The sequence below is a fragment of the Bos grunniens genome, chromosome 8 (assembly GCF_055505025.1).
Source record: "Bos grunniens cultivar Pamir isolate PY7600 chromosome 8, Bosgru_T2T1.0, whole genome shotgun sequence".
NCBI lineage: Eukaryota > Metazoa > Chordata > Mammalia > Artiodactyla > Bovidae > Bos > Bos grunniens.
In genome coordinates this window covers 75,285,912-75,306,677 of record NC_141172.1, presented here as the reverse complement: position 1 = coordinate 75,306,677, position 20,766 = coordinate 75,285,912, and the positions used below count along the sequence as shown (strand labels likewise).

The 20,766-nt window shown below is 37.0% G+C and overlaps 1 protein-coding gene across 12 annotated transcripts in view; it reads right to left on the bottom strand.

The window, feature by feature from the left end:
• The window catches only part of UBAP1 (ubiquitin associated protein 1), a 69,906-nt gene that overhangs the window by 23,543 nt on the left and 25,597 nt on the right, over nt 1–20,766 (bottom strand). For 7 of the 12 annotated variants that reach the window (XM_086416653.1, XM_086416660.1, XM_086416656.1 and 4 more), the window contains one exon: nt 1,150–1,190. In XM_086416653.1, the coding sequence (XP_086272779.1) occupies nt 1,150–1,183 (34 nt within the window). In that variant the 5' untranslated portion in view covers nt 1,184–1,190. Of the gene's footprint in view, nt 1–1,149; nt 1,191–5,138; nt 6,643–11,996; nt 12,182–15,069; nt 15,107–20,766 lie in introns of those variants that run through there. The other 5 variants (XM_086416655.1, XM_086416659.1, XM_086416657.1 and 2 more) reach the window with 4 other exon arrangements.

Below are 20,766 nucleotides of genomic sequence, written 5' to 3'. Positions count from 1 at the left end.
GACTGATCCAAAAGGATTTAACAAAACATGCAAGCAATGTATGTAAGCATATGCACAGTGTGGTTCAAAATATTAAAGCTGTTGCATAAAATATATAAACAAGTTAAAAACCACAGTAACTGTTGCACTACTCTGACTCAGCTAGTGATATTTTATAGATCAGAAGAGCATAATGATACATGTTGCCATTCAGTCTAATAAATCACTTTTACAATGACAATTTTTTAAATGGAAGATTAGTTTTAAAACCCCTTTTAAAATAATTGTGTTATCTGGATATTTCTGGTGTTTCTTATCTTTTACTATATGAAAAGATGGTCTAATTTTAACTTCCTAGGTACTTCCATTCCTATCAAATGCAGATAACAAAGTTTATTAATGTATTCATTTTGGAAGGTTGTATCTCAGAAAAAGATGATAAACTATTAGCTTTTAAATGCAAAATTGTAATTCCTGTTGGTTAGTTGCTAAGTCCTGTCCAACTCTGCCACCGCATGGACTATAGCCTGCCAGGCTCTCTGTCCACGGAATTTCCCAGGCAAGAATACTGGAGTGGGTTGCCATTTCCTTCTCCAGGGGATCCCAACCCAGGGATCAAACCTGTGTCTCCTGCATTGGCAGGAGGATACTTTACTGCTGAGCCACCACAGAAGCCCAAAATTGTCATTACAACTACCAATACTTCTGTAATATATTGACCTGCTAATCATGCCTCATTTGTTGTAAATTACTTCTTTTTATGGGGGGAAAATACCTAAATCAAAACATTATAAAATGTTAATTAAAGGCTTAGAATTGTTCACACCTGACTGGAGAAGAGATGGACCAGAGAATAAGAAAAGGGCATGGTAACTACTTCAAAATACTGCTAAAGAACAACAAAAACAGACAGGCTCCCTATCTATCTCCATTGGTTTTGAGTATAATAAACACAATGACACTCAAAAGTTTAATTATCTATTTGAAGAAATGCTTCAATATTAAAGTTATATGTGAAGTTCTATGGAATGCATATATGCTACACTGTTGTACAACTTTATTTTTCTCAATCGGCTCATTTAAATAAACAAAAAGGGACATTTACTCATGTGATTTCAAATTCTCTGATCAGATCAAAACTTAAACCATAATATCTAACAGTCCACTTACCATGAAAATCTGCACCCAACTTCTTAGAAGCCATTTAGAACCTGAAAAACAAAGAAATACGTCTTAGCCACATTACGCCTCAAGGGGATGTAAACAAATTATCATAAGAAAATTTAGATACAAAAATACCCCAGAAGACTAAAGGGTTCCAGGACTGATACAACCTCAAACTTCTCAGTCCCAAAGTCTTAAAAAAGAAAGCAGAAAGGAGGAGAAACCACTTTTCTATACAAAAATAATCCTGTAATCTACATGTTCTGAAAACAAACAAAATACTAGAACAGCAAACTGGCCAATGACCAATTTATATGCAAACTGTCAAAAAAAAAAAAAAAAAACCTTACTAAACACTTATCTTCCTGATATAAACTACAAATGTCAATACTTGGCAGTTTTCTCAAGATTTTTAAACCATCCCATTTAATTCAGTTATGTAAATACAGACCTTTTATTGACAATGAACTGTAACTGTTAAGACTGACACTTCTGAATTAGGGAGTCCATGACGTACAACCTTACCTATCTGTTTGGCTGCGCTGGCCTTAGTCGCGGCACGCAGGATGTTTGTACTTCACTGTGGCATATAAACTCTTAGTTATGGCACGTGGGATCGAGTTCCCTGACCAGAGATTGAACCCGGGCCCCCTGCACGCACTGGGAGTACCAAATCTTAGCACCTGGACCACCTTTGTACTGTTTTAATTTTGTAGAAAATTCCAAAAACGGGAACCTTCCTGGCAATTCAGTGGTTAAGACTCCATGCTTCCACCGTGGGGGCCAGGGTTTGATCTCTGGTCAGGGAACTGAGATCCCACAAGCTATAATTCCACAGGCTGTGTGTGCGGTGCTGCCTCCCCCCTCCAAATTCAAAACACCAAAGAGGAAAATCCACAAAACCACACACCTAGCTTAATACTATCTTTGCACTTTGCCCCTACATAAGCAGTTACAAAGTTCTTCTCTTGCACAAACAACCTGAGTTCTTCAATTTAAAGTTTATTTACCTTGATGCGGTGTTTATACATTTAACTTAATACATAAGAATAATGAATTTATAGTATGGTCTCTACCAACTGCATTACATACAGTACAATGAAAAGCATCATACTCAAAATGATCTACAGGCATATCCTATTCTACTGCAATTTAATTTACTGCACAAATCAAAGGTATACTCAACCTTACATTGAGCAAGTCTAAGGACTGAGGCGCCATTTTTTCAAAAGTATTTGTTCACCTCACATCTGGTCACATTTAGGTAATTCTCACACTATTTCAAACTTCCTCATTATATTTGTCATAGTGATTAATGACCTTTGATGTAGTAATTGTTATGGCATTTTTTAGCAATAAAGTATTTTTTAATTGAGGTATACATATTGTTTTAAATGATGCTATTATTGCACACTTAACAGGTTACAGGGTAAACATAACTTCTCTATGCACTGGACAACCAAAAACCTGTGTGACTTGCCTTACTTTGATATTTGTCTTCTTTAGTGGTCTGGAACCAAACCCACAATATCTCCAACATATACCTTTATTTTCCACTTAAAGTTTTTTTTTTTAAAGAAGGCAAGAACATCACACCTATCATGTGAAAAATCTTCAGAATAATTAAATCTGTACAGGATTTAAAGAAACTGACAAGTTGATTTTAAAATTTACATGTAGAACTTCCCTGGTGGTACAGTGGGTAAGACTCTGCCCGCCAATGCAGGGACACAGGTTTGATCCCTGGTCTAGGAAGATTCCACACGCCAAGGAGCAACCAGGCCCCATGGACCACAACTACTGAAGTCCATGCTGCAACTATGGAAGCCCATGTGCCACAACCTGAGAGAAGCTCCCACCTGTCTCAACTAGAGAAAGCCCACACATAACATAATGAAAAGCCTGCATGCCACGAGGAAGTCCCAGCACAGCCAAAATTAAAAAAAAAAATTTTTTTTTACAATCAGAAGGATAATAAATTAACTCCCTTTAGTGAGGGGGGAAGAAAGCAGCTACCAAACAAACAGAACAAACCACTTCCAATAACCTATTCCTGATTCTAACTTAGCCAAGGCCATCTCACAGAGGTAGTTCTACAGCTTATTTCACACCCCAACTTATCTGTCCTACACTGATTAGAAAGTCATGCTATATACTGTCCTGATATTCAGTGACCCAGCACTGTAGGTAGCGTAGGTGTCCCCACGTTAACACCTACTACTAGCCAGCAAGTGTCATTCAACGGTAGTGTTAAATGTCAACAGCAAACAATTACCACGCCATTTCCATTACTCATAAAAAGTTACTGGTTAGTTAACTGCTATGGACTTAACCACAACACTGAGTAGAAGATAAAGGTTGTGCTCAACCCCATCAAGGATAAAAAGTATTATGGAAAAAGTACGCACTCGCAGATTTAAAAGAAGCTATATTTTAGAACATGTGAAAAGAAAAACATTGGAAGAAAATACATTAAAAATATTTAAAATGGTTGCCTCTAAGTGGCAGCACTGGGAATAATTAATAAAATTTCTCTACAGTTTCTGAACACTCTATGGCAAGCAAGTACTAATTTTATAGTGTCTTTAAAGCTCTACTTTAATAGTATCAATTTCCAGTATGATGTTGGGATGAAGCATTCTGGTTGCCATTTTTACTAGTTAACAGAATTAATAATTTTAAAGTATATGGATCATCAATTTTCAAAGAACCAACAAACCATACTGAAAATTATTTAACTTTTTTTGGATGAACCGAAGACTTCATAGAACCTTACAGGCTTCAATATCATCATAATGTACCTAAACCACAATAATACAGGGAGACTTTTAAACCTGGAAGCAAGATTCTTGGCAGCCTCAATCTTCCCACAGAGGCACAGACCAGAAATGCATTTTTTTCTAAATCTCTGTTGAAAGCAGGAGAATCTAAATGTCTAGATACTCACAGAGAGGTGCAGGAAATTAGTGTTTTCATGTCTGTTCCTAATATTTATTGATATTGTGGGATATCAGCTATTTGAAGAAGCAGCTGTTTTTGAGCGGTAAATGGCTTAGCAGAGGCTCTGATTTTTTTTTTTTTGAGGCGATGGTTTAATAAATTATTTTGTGAATAAGCTAACATCAGGAATGTCTTAAAGCAGTTCCACCAAATTTAAATGAATTTTTAATGACTTCTTTAAAAAGGTTCGACCAACAACAACGCACAGAATGGGAGACGATGATCTGCAAATTTGATCTGCAAATCATCTATCTGATAAGGGACTTTTATCTAGAATATATAGATAACTCTACACTTAAACAACAGAAACAAATAACCCAATTAGAAAGTAGGCAAAAGAATCTGTATAGTCAATTTCCCGGAGAAGATACACAAATGACTAAGAAACACAAGGGCTGCTGCTGCTAAGTCCCTTCAGTCGTGTCCGACTCTGTGCGACCCCATAGACGGCAGCCCACCAGGCTCCCCCGTCCCTGGGATTCTCCAGGCAAGAACACTGGAGTGGGTTGCCATTTCCTTCTCCAATGCATGAAAGTGAAAAGTGAAAGTGAAGTCACTCAGTCATGTCTGACTCTTAGTGACCCCATGGACTGCAGCCCACCAGGCTCCTCCGTCCATGGGATTTTCCAGGCAAGAGTACTGGAGTGGGGTGCCATTTCCTTCTCCGAAGAAACACATGAGAAGATGTTTAACACATCGTTATTCACCAGTCAGGGAAATGCAAATCAAATAACTATACCCCACCCCATTAAAGCACACATATTATCAACAACAAAGCAAAATTTCTCTTAAAGTAAGAAAAATAATTGAAAATTAAAACACCATACCCCTTTATTACTAGATAAACAATTAGAAAGTATTAAATAAACAATAAACAATTTAAAATTCTTTAAAGTTATGCCTTAATAAGGTGATAAAACATAGATTATCTAGGGGTCTTCTTTAAATATTAAAATAGATCACTGAATGCAACTCCGATTATATTTTTCACAAACCTTAAGAATACGAGAAATTCATCCATATTTGGTCACTTGAAGAATTTTTCTAATGTCTGCTATGCAGTCAATCTCTGAAGTATCAGAAGTATTTTAGGGACTTTCCCAGCAGTCCAGTGATTGCGACTCTGGGTTTCCAGTGCAGGGGACACAGCTGGATTCCTGGTTGGGGAACTAAGATCTCACAGGCTGTACAGCATGACCAAAAATAATTTTTCTTTAAAAAAAGCATTTAATAGCTACTTGGGATCAACTTTCTTCTTCTGGAACATCTGAGCAAAATCAAGTGCTATGTGTGTGTGTATAGAAGCTTCCACATAAACTTCCTATATTTTAATCATAAGCACTTTTTTGTAACATTTTCCTATAATCTAAATGTTCAATCATGGAAATTATTAAATAATTGGAAATTAAAAAATATTTGTGATGGCATGAACAGTATTCACTAAAAGCATATGAATGATGGGAAATAAATTTTAAATTGTTTTTACAAGTTGAACTGAATTACTTTTACTATGTAAAAAATGTACACAAAAAAAGACTGAAAAAAATAAAATTTGCCCCAAATGCAAAATTATAAATGCTCCCAGGAGACAATAAATTCATAAGCAATCATAAATTTCCACTAAAATAAATATAAATGCTTCTATTAAAGGAAAAGTAGAAAGCAGAACAACACATTTTTAATTCATAAACTTTACAATAAAGTGCAGCACTCCCTCATATGGCCAAGAATTAAAAGCAATGTTCTACTTTACTAGTTGAGTGCCATTTCAGTTCAAATGCTACAGGAAGATAACCTAGTAATTTAAATTTTTGAATCACTGATGGAAGACATCTAAGAACAAAGAGAGATTGGGAAACAGGTAATAAGAAGAGAAATAACTGGAGAGAGACAAGGAGCTAGAGGGCAAGAGGCATAAGAGATAGAGTAAGGAATGGAAAAAGGGAAAGGCGAGGAGGGTAAGTGAAAGGAGGTAAGGGTAGGAGACCAGGAGAAGAAAAACATTTTAAACAAGCCCCAGTCAGCTGCATAAGGGGAAGAAAAAGCCCAAGAGCAATTTAATATTAATGTCCTAAATTTCTTTCTTTTCTTTCTTGTACCATCATCAAATTACTACTACAAGAAATTACACTCTACAAACAGCTTCATAATACACAGCAGCAATTTAATCACTCAGTAAGCTATCCCAGTCACACACAACAATATGAGCTATAATCATCAGGAGTTTCCCAAGATACAAATTAATCAGGAAATTCTCCAACTTACAGAAAAAGATGGCTTTGGGATCCAGCAAATTTCCAGTCTGAAAACAAAGTTAACACCTATACAACATATATAAGACAAAAATCACAAATGCAGGGGCCTTGGCAGTCTGGTGGTTGGGACTCAAGTGTTTGTGACTTCTCGTTTTCACGGCTGAGGGTAGAGACTCAATCCCTGATCAGGGAGCTAGGAACCAATATGCCATGCGGTATGGCCAAAAAGAAAAAAAAAAAAAAAGCACACATGTAAATGCCATTTAAATGTCAATAACAGGCTACCCTATACTCATGACAAAAAGCTTTCTTCTCTCTCAGGTCTCAGAGATATTGTGGGGCCCTAGCTTTTCTCATGGGTAAAATAGGGTAGTAGACTGAATAATCAACCAAATCTAAATGTACTATAGATCTATAAAAGTAGAATTATGGGAAATTTTTCAAGATGTCCTTTCCATTATAGGGGACTGGAATGCAGAAGTAGGAAGTCAAGAAACACTTGGAGTAACAGGCAAATTTGACCTTGGAGTACAGAATGAAGCAGGGCAAAGGCTAATAGAGTTTTGCCAAGAGAACGCCCTGGTCATAGCAAACACCTTCTTCCAACAACACGAGAGAAGACTCTACACATGGACATGACCAGAGGGCCAACACAGAAATCAGACTGATTATATTTTTTGCAGCAAAAGATGGAGAAGCTCTATACAGTCGTTAAAAACAAGACCGGGAGCAGACTGTGGCTCAGATCATGAACTCCTTATTGCCAAATTCAGACTTAAATTGAAGAAAGTAGAGAAAACCACTAAACCATTCAGGTATGACCTAAATCAAATCCCTTATGATTATACAGTGGAAGTGAGAAATAGATTTAAGGGACTAGATCTGATAGATAGAGTGCCTGATGAACTATGGACAGAGGTTCGTGACACTGTACAGGAGACAGGGATCAAGACCATCCCCAAGAAAAAGAAATGCAAAAAAGCAAAATGGCTCTCTGAGGAGCCCTTACAAATAGCTGTGAAAAAAAGAGAAGCAAAAAGCAAAAGGAGAAAAGGAAAGATATAACCATTTGAATGCAGAGTTCCAAAGAATAGCAAGGAGATAAGAATGCCTTCCTCAGTGATCAATGTCTTCCTTCCTCAGAGATCAATGCAAAGAAATAAAGGAAAACAATAGAATGGGAAAGACTAGAGATCTCTTCAAGAAAATCAGAGATACCAAGGGAACGTTTCATGCAAAGATGGGCTCAATAAAGGACAGAAATGGTATAAACCTAACAGAAGCAGAAGATATTAAGAGGTGGTAAGAATACACAGAAGAACTGTACAAAAAAAATCTTCACAACCCAGATAATCACGATGGTGTGATCACTCACCTAGAGCCAGACATCCTGGAATGTGAAGTCAAGTGGGCCTTAGGAAGCATCACTATGAACAAAGCTAGTGGAGGTGATGGAATTCCAGTTGACCTATTTCAAATCCTGAAAGATGATGCTGTGAAAGTGCTACACTCAATATGTCAGCAAATTTGGAAAATTCAGTAGTGGCCACAGGACTGGAAAAGGCCAGTTTTCATTCCAATCCCAAAGAAAGGCAATGCCAAAGAATGCTCAAACTACCGCACAATTGCACTCATCTCACATGCTAGTAAAGTGATGCTTAAAATTCTCCAAGCCAGGCTTCAGCAATACGTGAACCGTGAACTTCCAGATGTTCAAGCTGGATTTAGAAAAGGCAGAGGAACCAGAGATCAAATTGCCAACATCTGCTGGATCATGGAAAAAGCAAGAGAGTTCCAGAAAAACATCTATTTCTGCTTTATTGACTATGCCAAAGCCTTTGACTGTGTGGATCACAATCAACTGTGGAAAATTCTGAAAGAGATGGGAATACCAGACCACTTGACCTGCCTCTTGAGAAACCTGTATGCAGGTCAGGAAGCAACAGTTAGAACTGGACATGGAACAACAGACTGGTTCCAAATTGGGAAAGGAGTATGTGAAGGCCGTATATTGTCACCCTGTTTATTTAACTTATATGCAGAGTACATCATGAGAAACGCTGGGCTGGAAGAAGCACAAACTGGAATCAAGATTGCTGGAAGAAATATCAATAACCTCAGATATGCAGATGACACCACCCTTATGGCAGAAAGTGAAGAACTAAAGAGCCTCTTGATGAAAGTCAAACAGGAGAGTGAAAAAGTTACCTTAAAGCTCAATATTCAGAAAACTAAGATCATGGCATCCGGTCCCATCACTTCATGGCAAACAGAAGGGGTAACAGTGGAAACAGTGTCAGACTTTATTTTTCTGGGGTCCAAAACACTGCAGATGGTGATTGCAGCCATGAAATTAAAAGACACTTACTCCTTGGAAGGAAAGTTATGACCAACCTAGACAGCATATTAAAAAGCAAAGACATTACTTTGTCAACAAAGGTCTGTAGTAGTCATGTATGGATGTAAGAGTTGGACATCCAAAGAAAGCTGAGTCCCTTGGACTGCAAGGATATCCAACCAGTCCATCCTAAAGGAGATCAGTCCTGGGTGTTCATTGGAAGGACTGATGCTAAAGCTGAAACTCCAATACTTGGCCACCTGCTGCAAAGAGCTGACTCATTTGAAAAGACCCGGACGTTGGGAAAGACTAAAGGCAGGAGGAGAAGGGGACGACAGAGGATGAGATGGTTGGATGGCATCACTGACTCAATGGACATGAGTTTGGGTAAACTCTGGGAACTGGTGATGGACAGGGAGGCCTGGCGTGCTGCAGTACATGGGTTGCAAATAGTCAGACACAACTGAACTGAACTGTGACCTCAGAGAGAGAAAAAAAGAATAAATCAGAGGTTTCTAGACCAGTAAGAATACTTGAAAACACAAAAAAGGTTCTAGGTAACAGACTTCATAGAGGTGTAATATAGCTGTTTTACTTTACTGACAAATAAAGAATGGAATTCATGACAGATAGCAGAGGAGGCCTCAGTGAGGACAGACTGATTTAACAACCGAACTGGAAGTGGACAGCGAAGAGAGAGGACAGAAGTAGCCGTGTGGCCTGACCATGGCACTGGGGTCGGGGGGGCGGGGGTAGGTGGGCAGCAGAGCAGCATTGGGGGAGTGGCGGAGTGAAGCAAAGGGAACTGCACCCTCATAGCTGAGGTCCTGGTCACAGGAAGCAGCTAGCTAGGCAAACCTGCCTCTGGCCCCTGACACAGGCCCTTCAATTCGGCTCCTTTTCCTTGGGGCTGCAGACACTGTGGCCTTCTCCCAACTTCTCTCCTGTCTGGCGGTCTGGCTCCTCTGCTGAGCTGTCAGCGGATTCCTAGAGGGCCCCAGCTACCAGCCTGAGCCATACCTGTCCAGATCTGCCTGGATCCTGAGAGCAGACAGCCTCGAGCTAAAACCAGACCCCTGCTGTATACACATTCTGTGAAGAATAGCCTGGGGTCTTCCAGAAGAAATAATTATTTAACATTTTTTTTTTTGAGGGGGAGGAGCCACCAAACACACACAGGTGGTCCAAATATGTCTTCATATTAATAGAAAGGCAAAGGAGAAACATTTTAAAGTACTCTCCCCTGAGGGCAACCTGGGCAACCTACAACCACCAAAGGGCCCAAGACTAGAGACTCAAATTTTGCCTCTGTTTTGTGGTCAAGTTTCTGTCTAGCTGTAAACAAAGATGAAAACCAAAAAATTTAAAAAAATCAAAAAAAAAAAAAAAAAAAAGAATGCAATCCATGATGAGCTAACGTTACAAAATGCCTCAAATAACATAGCATCAGCACTCATAAAGCACAAACTATAAGAAGAAAATAGGTAGAAATACATAATTTGTTAGATAAGTCTAACATACTATGTCAAAAGTACCCTGAAAGCAGAATATACCTTTTTAAGCAGCCACAGAACACTATACAAAAAACTTGAGTAATTATTAGGCCACAAAGAAAAATCCAATGAATTTCAAAAGTCAACAGTAGTACAGCCCATAGTCAAAAGGGAAAAAGTTATAAATTACATCAGAAAATAAAAAAGCCCTACTGCCTGAATTTCTAAACTGTCTCTTAGAGAAATCATGGCTGAAAGAGGGAACCAGAAGGGAATTCCCTAGCAGTCCCACGGTTAGGACTCCGTGCTTCCACTGCTGGGGGCTCAGGTTCCGTCCCTGGTCAGGGAACTAGGATCTTACAAGCCATGTGGCACAGGCAAATAAAAGGCAATCAAAAATAAAACACAAAAGACAGCGACAATGAAAATACTACAGTTAAGAACCTACATACGATACGTGGCTAAAGTGGTACTCAGGAAAATCTATACCACATAGCAGTACTCAAAGAGGAAAACTCACAGCATGAGAACTCAGGGAAAACACAAGAGTGCAAACAGCAAAGATATGGGCAGAAAATAATCAATTAAAACTCAGAAAAACATATCAACTACATAAATCCAAGAGCTGATTCTTTGGAAATTAAAACCATCCACCTAACGTAATTTTAATGGGGGATGGGGGGAATATGTACACAAAACAGAGGAAATTAAAATAATCCCAAATCATTGCTTTGTTCACCTGCTTTCAAATACATTTGACAACCTGGATAAAATAGATGATTTTCTAGAAAAATATTAACTATCAAAACTGACCACAGAAGAGGCAGAAATCAACATAGAACCAAAGAAGAAATTGAAAAAATTATCAAAGCACTCTTGCCACCCAAAAGAAACCTTAGTCCAATGATTTTAATGGTTGGAAAACATAAAAGAAAAGTTTCTAATTTTTTTTAGAAGACTACTGGGACTTCCCTGGTGGTCCAGTGGCTAAGACTCCATGCTCACCAATGCAGGGGGCCTGGGTCAGAGAACTAGATCCCACACACCAAAAGTGAAGATCTCACATGCTGCAATGAAGATCAAAGATTCCACATGCCACAATTAAGAACCAGTGCAGTCAAGTAAATAAATACATGTATATATTTTTTTAAAAAAACAGGACTATTGATTCCATAAAAGAAAAAACTACAGAATAATCTCATGTATAAATACAGATTTAAAAATCCTCAAAAAATGAGAATTTATAGGAAAACATCATGTCCAAGTGGGATTTATGCTATGAACACAGGACAGTTCAATGTTAGGAATCTGTTGATGTAATTCACCATATATTAAAACATCTAAAAAGAAAAATCACATAGCCATCTCCTTAATGTAACATTAAAAATAGTAACAAAAATCATCTCACTCAGTACCAAAGCCAGAGAATACTAACTAATGGAGAAACTATACAAAGATTCCACTAAGCAAAGGAACAAGACAAAGATGTCCATTATTACAACTGCTATTTAACATTAGATAGAAGGAATAAAAGGTATAAAAGTCAGAAGACAGACTTCCCCAACGAGGTCCAAAAACTGAAAAACTATTACAAACAAGAGAATACAAAAAGGTGTTACTTGGTACAAAATTAATATTCTGAAACAAAGAGCCTTCATACATACAATGATCAGATAAGAAGTACAATGGAAGCAGGATGTACCATAGGAGATAAGACAACAAACTGCGGAAATTTCTTAAAGAGATGGAAATACCAGTTCATCTTACCTGCCTCCTGAGAAACGTGTATGCAAGTCAAGAAGCAGCAGATAGAACCGAACATGGAAAACGGGCTGGTTCAAAATTGGAAAGAAGTATGTCAAAGTTGTATATTGTATCCTGCTTATTTATCTTATACGCAGAGTACATCATGTGAAATGCCAGGTTGGATGAATCACAAGCTGGAATCAAGACTGGAAGAAGAAATATCAACAACTTTAGATTGCAAATGATACCACTGAGATGGCAGAAAGGAAGACGAACGAGCCTCTTGATGCAAGTGAAAGAGGAGAGTGAAAAAGCTAGCTTAAAACTCAACATTAAATAAACTAAGATCATGGCATCTGGTCCCATTACTTCATGGCAAATAGATGAGGAAAAAATGGAAATGGTGGCAGATTTTATTTTCTTGGGCTCCCAAATCACTGTGGATGCTGACTGCAGCCATGAAATTAAAAGACGCCTGCTCCATGGAAGAAAGGCTATGACAAACACAGACAGCGTATTAAAAAGCAAAGACATCACTTTGCCAACAAACTCTGTGTAATCAAAGCCATGGTTTTTCCAACAGTCATGTTCAGATGTGATAGCTGGACCATAAACAAGGCTGAGTGCTGAAGAACTGATGCTCTCAAACTGTGGTGCTAGAGAAGACTCCTGAGAATCCCTTGGACAGCAAGGATATCAAACATGTCAATCCTAAAGGAAATCAACACTGAATATTCATTGGAAGGACTGATGCTCAGGCTGAAGCAACAATACCTTGGCCACCTGATGTGAAGAGCTGATTCATTGGAAAAGACCCTGATGCTGGAAAAGATGGAGGGCAGGAGGAAAAGGGGATGAGAGAGGATGAGATGGTTGAATCGCATCACCAGATCAATGGACATGAGTCTGAGCAAACTCCAGGAGTTAGTGAAGGACACGGAAGCCTGCTGTGCTGCAGTCCATGGGGTCACAAAGAATCAGACATGACTTAGGCACTGAGCAACAACAACAAAAGGAAAAACACTAAAGCTATTAAGACACAAAAAGAGACTTAAACAATTGCGAAAAAAATACAATAATCGTGGCTAAAACATACAACATCATTAAGATCAATTCTTCCCTAAGTTGCTGTATTAATTTGGCATGATGCAAATTAAAACTGGAATCTTGTTTTTGTTTTTTTAAGAAGACAAGCTGATTTTAAAGTTCATATGAAAATATCAGTTAACAATAGCCAAGAAAATTTCAAAGAAAATAATAAATGGAGAACAGCCTATCAGATATTAAAATACTTATTACAAGAAACAACACTTAAAGCTGTCCTGTACTGGCACATAAACAGATCAATAGAAAAGAGTAGAAATCCCTAAAAATATCCATTTTTAAGGCATTTTTAAATATGCCATTTAAAATCTGTCAAGTGATGAGACAACCAATTAGCTACCTAGAAAAAAGTTGGATTCTCATCTCACACTTCCATACCAAATTCCAGACAAAAGTACAGTATTGGTATACAACTGCCCAAATACATAAATCCTATTTTCACTCTATACAGAAAGCTAACAGCCAAAAATAACTTTCTGAAGCTTAAAATCCAACGTAATGCTTGCTTCATGAAAAACTTCAAAAACAAAGGTTATTTTTAAAGGCAAGTTGTTGACTGTACAAGGTTTTTCACTAATTTCTCTTGCAATTGAGGTTTTCACCAAAGCTACTAATCACGTAGTATACTAAAGACTTTAAGAAAAGCAAATAGTGGAGTGGGAGGGAGGCTTAAGAGGGAGGGATATATGTATACTTATAGCTGATTCATGTTGTTTGAAGTATGGCAAAAACCAACACAACATTGTAAAGCAATTATCCTCCAATTAAAAATTAAAGAAGAAGAAAAGCAACTAGTGATTCAGTGCAAAGTTCATTTCACACAGTTTAATAAACACTGATTATAGTTAAACATGAGCTTGCTAAAATTTAAAAAGCAACAAGCAGAGACTTCTTTGGCAGTCCAGTGGTTAAGACTCTGTGCATCCAATGCAGGGATGCAGGTTGAATCCCTGGTTGGGCAAAGAAGATTCCATATGCCCTGCCATGCGGTTAAAAAACAAAAAGCAGTAACTAAAAAGATAATACAGTACTGTCAAGACAAATTACTGACCCAACCTGACGTTATCAGAACTGCAATTAAGAACTCTACCTAATTCCAAAATGGGTCAAAAAAAATCCAAACAAAGATTTTCCTGGACTCTGGATGCCTCTTAATCCTCCAAACATCTAGCACAGCATCTAATCTTTAGTAGAGGTGGCTTTTCATATCTTCTTGCCCTCTCAAACTTTCTGAAAATATGATAATTCTGTATCACTAACTAATACATAATCTGGTAATGTAACCAGACAAAACATTGCCCTTAAAATCAAAAAGTTAAACAATGATTTCCTATAGTTACCAATAAATAGTATGAAATTATTAGGTCTATGAGACTAACATATGTAAGAACAGAAATGTATTGACTAGCTAAAACTTATGTATTGGAAGTGATAACATAAATCATTAGTCAATTAAAAATTTCAAGTCAGTATCTTAGCCAATTCATTAAATTCACTTAAAATGGTTTCCTCTACGTAATTTAGAGTTGTGAGTAAGAGCTCAATATCCCAAGAGGAAATACAGCCACAAACCTATCCCATTAAATTTTTTAAACTATGAATAAAAATTAACTGGGAAAAAATAATTTCAAGAAATTGTTGAGCCAAAATATCATCTGGAACCTCGCTGGTGGTCCAATGGTTAAGATTCTGCCTGCCAACACAGGGCAATCATGGGTTCAATCCCTGGCCCGGGAAGATTCCACATGCCATGGAGCAACTGAGCACATGTTCTGCAACCACTGAGCCCGTGTGCCACAACTACTCAAGTCCATGCACCAAGAGCCCGTGCTTTGCAACAAGAGAAGCTGCCGCAGTGAGAAGCTCACGCACTGCACCTAGAGAGAAGCTTCCACATGCCATTGCTAGAAAAAGCCTGTGCACAGCAACAAAGACCCAGCACACCCAAGAATAAATAAATAAAAAAAAAACACTTGGGTTCTAGTCTCACTTCTTTCATCAATTTGGGATGGTTTGGAATCAGTCAAAACTTCTGAAAGAAAGAAGGAAAAAAAAAATTCAGGGCTTCTTCTGTAAAAAGAGAAGCCTGGAGTAAATGATCTCTGACAATCTTTTCAAAACCTTTAAGGGTCCAGACACATACTTTTATAACTTTGTACTTCAATCATTTTTACAGTCATATATATATAAGGGGCTTTCCTGGTGGCTCAGATGGTAAAGAATTTGCCAGTAAAGGAAAATCTGACAGTAAAGAATCTGCAACACAGAAGACCCCAGTTCGATTCCTAGGTTGGGAAGATCCTCTGGAGAAAGGATAAACTACCCACTCCAGTCTTGGGCTTCCCTGGTGGCTCATTCAGTAAAGAATCTTCCTGCAATCCAGGAGACCTGTGTTTGATCCCTGGGGTGGGAAGAGCCCCTAGAGTAGGGCATGGCAACCCACTCCAGTATTCCTGCCTGGAGAATATCCATGGACAGAAGAGCCTGGCAGGTACAGTCCATGGGGTTGCAAAGAGCTGGACATGGCTGAGCGACTAAGCACAGCACAACATACATATATACATAATACATATACATATATATATATGAAAGATATCAGAAGATTTCACATTCTTAGTTATGAGGGCACATAAAAACATGTAATCACTTGTTGAGTCTATGACTCAGTAAGTGTACACAGTCCACACCCATGTTTTTCTGAAGGAGAAAATGCTTACTATTTGACACTAATAATACTATTTCACTCTACAAAAAGCCAACACAAAATAACTGGCTAATATAAAATACAAAGCAGCTAATTATCATACCAGACGCTATTAATCTGACCTGAGAGAAGTAATCACAAACATAACTTTTCGTCCTTTCAGCAGTCTTCACACTCAGTGGATTACATCAGTCTGACTATCCCAGTCATGTGAAATCTGAATGATTTTTTTCCCATAGAAACAAAGAAATAACAGAGCCTTGTTCCCTAAACTTAAGAACTCATACCCTCAGGGGAACACTGTGCAATAACAGGGAACAAATAAAGATGGCGCAACATCATAGACTATCAAGGATCTGAGGTTAGAAGGTTAGGGTTGCTAAGTAATTTCACAGGCAAATAAAACACCTTTATGTAAATATAAGTACCAGAATAATTTTATTTAAAGTTCTATCAAGTCTTTAAGAAAATAATTATTCCAACACATAAATTATCCTAATGCATAAAATGGAAGCAGAAAAACACAGCTCTGCAGTTTAGTTTTATACAGGATTTATTTATTGCCTAGCTTTCTCCCCTAGGCTTTAAGCACTGCAAGTACAAGAACCACTTTGGTTTTGTTCACTATTTCACCAAACATACTGCCTGTGAGTAGTGCTCAATAAGTACCTATTGAATGAATGTTGCCAAATTTCCAAGTTATGATATGAGATTAGCATAATACTGACACCAAAACTTGACCAGGAAAGGAGAAAAACAAGAAAATAAGAAACTAACCTATGCGTGGGTGCTAAGTTGCTTCAGTTGTGTCCAACTCTTTGCGACCCCATGGACTGTAGCCTGCCAGGCTCCTCTGTCCATAGGATTCTCTAGGCAAGAATACTGCAGTGGGTGGCCATGCCCTCCTCCAGGGAATCTTCCCTACCCAAGGATCAAACCTGGGTCTCCTGCATTGCAGATTCTTTACGTCTGAGCCACCAGAGAAGCCCACATATACTTATCACTAATTTCTAATTAAAACAGTAGTAAACTGAATTAATAAACAGCAGACTCCTGGTTGAAGGATATTTTTCAGGAAAAATGAGTGTTGACTTCAACACAAAATTTCAAAGGAGGAAAAGAAAAAGGAAAAATAGAAAGGAGGAAATCTATAAGTTAAAAAAGAGAGGGTAAGAGATAAATCTAAAGCAGTCACAATATACAGATTTCTTTATTTGGATACCAGATCCCAACCCAAATAAACTGAGAAAAAAAGACAAAACAATTGAGAAAATATTAACACCCACTGGACATATGATAATATTAAATAATAAGTTAAATTTTAAGGTAGGATAATGGTATCAGTTTTTTTTTTTAATTCCTATCTTTCAGAGCTACACCAAAATATATTTACAATTAGAAAGCTGCATCTGGGATTTGTTCCAAAATAACTCTGAAGAGGACATGTACATGAAACAAAATCATTAATCATTATAGTAACTATAAATGCAGTATAATCTCTAAAATTTGTGAATCACTATACTGTGCACCTGAAATTTATTTTTTAAAAAAGGAACAAAAAAGATTAACAGCTATTACAGTTAGATCTACATTTATAAGTTTAGAACATTATAAAGAACTAAAACAAAAAGATGTTACTGCCATAGTTTAAAATGACAGAGGCTGCCAATAATCACATTTTAATTTTCTAAATTTTCTCATTTTAATTTTCTAAAACTATGCATTAAACCTAACTCATAATTGGCAACCATCATTATCAATAACCTATAGTTTTAGCAAATGCTAAAACTAGTGGGTTCAAGTTCCACATGAGTAACAGGATATGTATATGGTCTCAAAGTATCTCCCCCCAATATATTTTTTATTAATTATAGTGGAGAAAACAGTAACTTTCTCTTGGCAGACACCACTATAACCAAGTGACCAAAACTGATTACCACCACCAGTAACAAGACAAACTGACACCTCCATATATGATATACTGAAAACACATCAGTTCTGCAGTATTCCTGCCAAAAATTAATCTATCATGAGAAGGTATCAAACAACCTGAATCTAATCATGAAGAAGTATCAAAACAAACTGATCTTGAGAAACATTCTATAAATGATCTGTACTGTAAAAATATGTCAAAATCATGAGACGAAGACTGAAAAACAATTTCAGATTAAATGAAGTCAATTTAAATGTACTACATGATCCAAGATGCTTTTCTGTTGTTTCTTAGATTCTAATATTCTAATTTCTTAGAATATTGCTGGACAATGGGTGACTCAATAACAGTTAATTTCCTGATTTTGATCATTAATATGTGGCTATGTAAGAGAACATTCTTATTTTTAGAAAGCACACACTGTAAAGTAGTACAAGCAATTATGGAAAGGATAGTATGTATAACGTAAATACAAACAGGACAGATAGATGACACAGGAGGAGAATAAATGAAGATAAAAAATATGAAACAGTTAGGTATCTCAGCAGAAGGTATACAGGAACTCTTTGTACTATTATTGAGAGTACTCTGGTGAATCAGAAATTGTATCAAAATAAAAAAAAAAATAAACTCAATAAGCACATATATTTGCATGGTTTTTTTTTTATCAGGAAGGATTCATACCAAACTGTTAACAGTGGTTAGTTCCGGAAGAAAGTAAAAAGAAAGCTTTGATGTTCTGTTTTCTATACTTCTGTAATTTTTATTCTGGAGCTGAAAAATTCAGTAACTGAAACAAAAAGTTTACCAGAGGAATACAAGAGCAGATGTGAACAGGCAAAAGGAAGAATGAGCAAACTTGAAGATAGAGCAATGTCTACAAAAAAAGGAAAAAGAATAAGGAAAAGCAAACAGAGTCTAAAGGACCTGTGGTATGCCTTTAAGCATAACAACATCCCTTTACAGGAGTCTCAGAAAAGAAAGGACAGAAAGACTATCTAAAAATATAAAGGCCAAAATCTTTCCAGACGTGATGAAAAACATCAATCTACAAATCCAAGCAGCTCAATGAACTCCAAGTAGGATAAACTCAAAGAGATTCAAACCCAAACACATTATAACCAAACTGCTGAATGACTTTTAAAACCAAGAGAAGGAACTCATCATTTACAAGACAGCCTCAATACGATTAACAGCCAATTTCTAATAAGAAACTATGAAGGACAGAAGACAGTAGGATGACATATTTAAACTGCAAAATAAAACACTGTCAACCAAGAATACTGTATCTGGCAAAGACTGTCCTTCAAAAATGAGAGAAAAATTGAAATATTCTCAGATATATTAATCTGAAGGAGTATCTTGCCAGTGGACCTGGCCTATAAGATATGTTAAAAATGCTTCAGGCTGAAATGGCAGAATACTACACTAACTCAAAGCCCTAAGAAGAAATAAAGATTTCTGCTAAGGATACACAGGCTAAATAGCTTTTTTGGGTTCCAACTCCTCTTTTTTCTTGTACAGAATTTTTTTTAATGCACAAGAATTATTATAAATCTATGTTATTGTCCTTCTATGTCTGGTTTATGTCACTTACCATAATGTCCTCTAGGTTCACTCATGTTGTATATAAAGTTGCAGTCTGTGATAACAACATTTAAAAGGGATAGGATGGAACCATATAGGAACAGTCTCTATATGATACTGAAGTGGGTTATCAGTTCAAACTAGACTGTTAGAAATATAAGATGTTAAATATAATCCTCAAGAGAAATGAAAACATACACCCACATAGACAAAGTGAAAACAACCCATCAACTGATGAAAGGATAAATAAAATATGATATACCCACACAATGGAATATTATTTGTAAATAAAAAAAAATACTATGGCATTGTCAAACACAGAAAACATGCTGAATGTAAGAAGTAAGTCACAGAAGACTACATATTATGTTTTCATTTATGTGAAATGTCTAGAATAGGCAAATCCACAAACAAAGTAAATTAGTGGCTGCAAGGGCTGTGGGAAGAGAGTAATAGTGAATGAATGTTAATAGGCATTAGGCTTCTTTTTAGGGTATTGAAAACTCTCTGGAACATTTTCAATAGACTGCAGTGGTGGTTTTACCACACTGTGAAAATACTAAAAACCACTGAACTGTACACTTTTAATGAATGAGTTTTGTGCTATATGAACTATATCCTAACAAAGCTATTTTTTAAAATGCAGCCCTAAATACAGAAGAGGACAGAAGGTAGAAAAAACTACCACAATTAAAGTGTTTCAAGCTCAGGATCAATGGTTTTAAGCAGTTCCCAAATCTAACAAGACTTGCTCAGGAGAGAACTGAAATAATGAAAAAGAGAAATAAAACCTGTAAGAGCCGGTACTGACCTCTTCCAATTCAAGAGGTAAGTACCAAGCAAAATGCACTTGTAAAAACTGAAATCTAGACACATCATAAAAATTTAGATCATCACCAGATTTTTAAAAATCTGAGTAACAAACAGCTTCCAGATAGATACTGGTTATCTTCAAAAGAAAGAGTCAGACTAGCCTCAAGAACTTTCACTATCAACAGCTGAGGCTATAAAAGTATGGAGCTATTATCTTCAAAAAAATCTAATTAAGAATAGTTCTAAGGATTTCCCTGGTGGTTCAGTAGTTAAGAATCCACCTGCCAATGCAGGAGAGACAGGTTCAATCCCTGCTCCAGGAAGATTCCACATGCCACGGGGCAATCTTGTGGAACATGAACCTGTGTGCCACAACTACTGAGCTGGTGCTCTAGAGCACATGCTCTGCAACGAGAAGCCGCTGCAAGGAGAAGCCCACACACTGCAACGAGACAGTAGCTCCCCCTCGGCCCAACTAGAGAAAGCCCCACACAACAACAAAGACCCAGCACGGTCAAAAATAAATAAAATAAATAATAAATAAAATATAGTTCTAAAATTAGAATCCTAGTATCCAAATGAGTTGGCAATATGAAAATATTTCAACATCCAAAGACTGAAAATTCACCTTTCATTGATTTCTCCCTGAA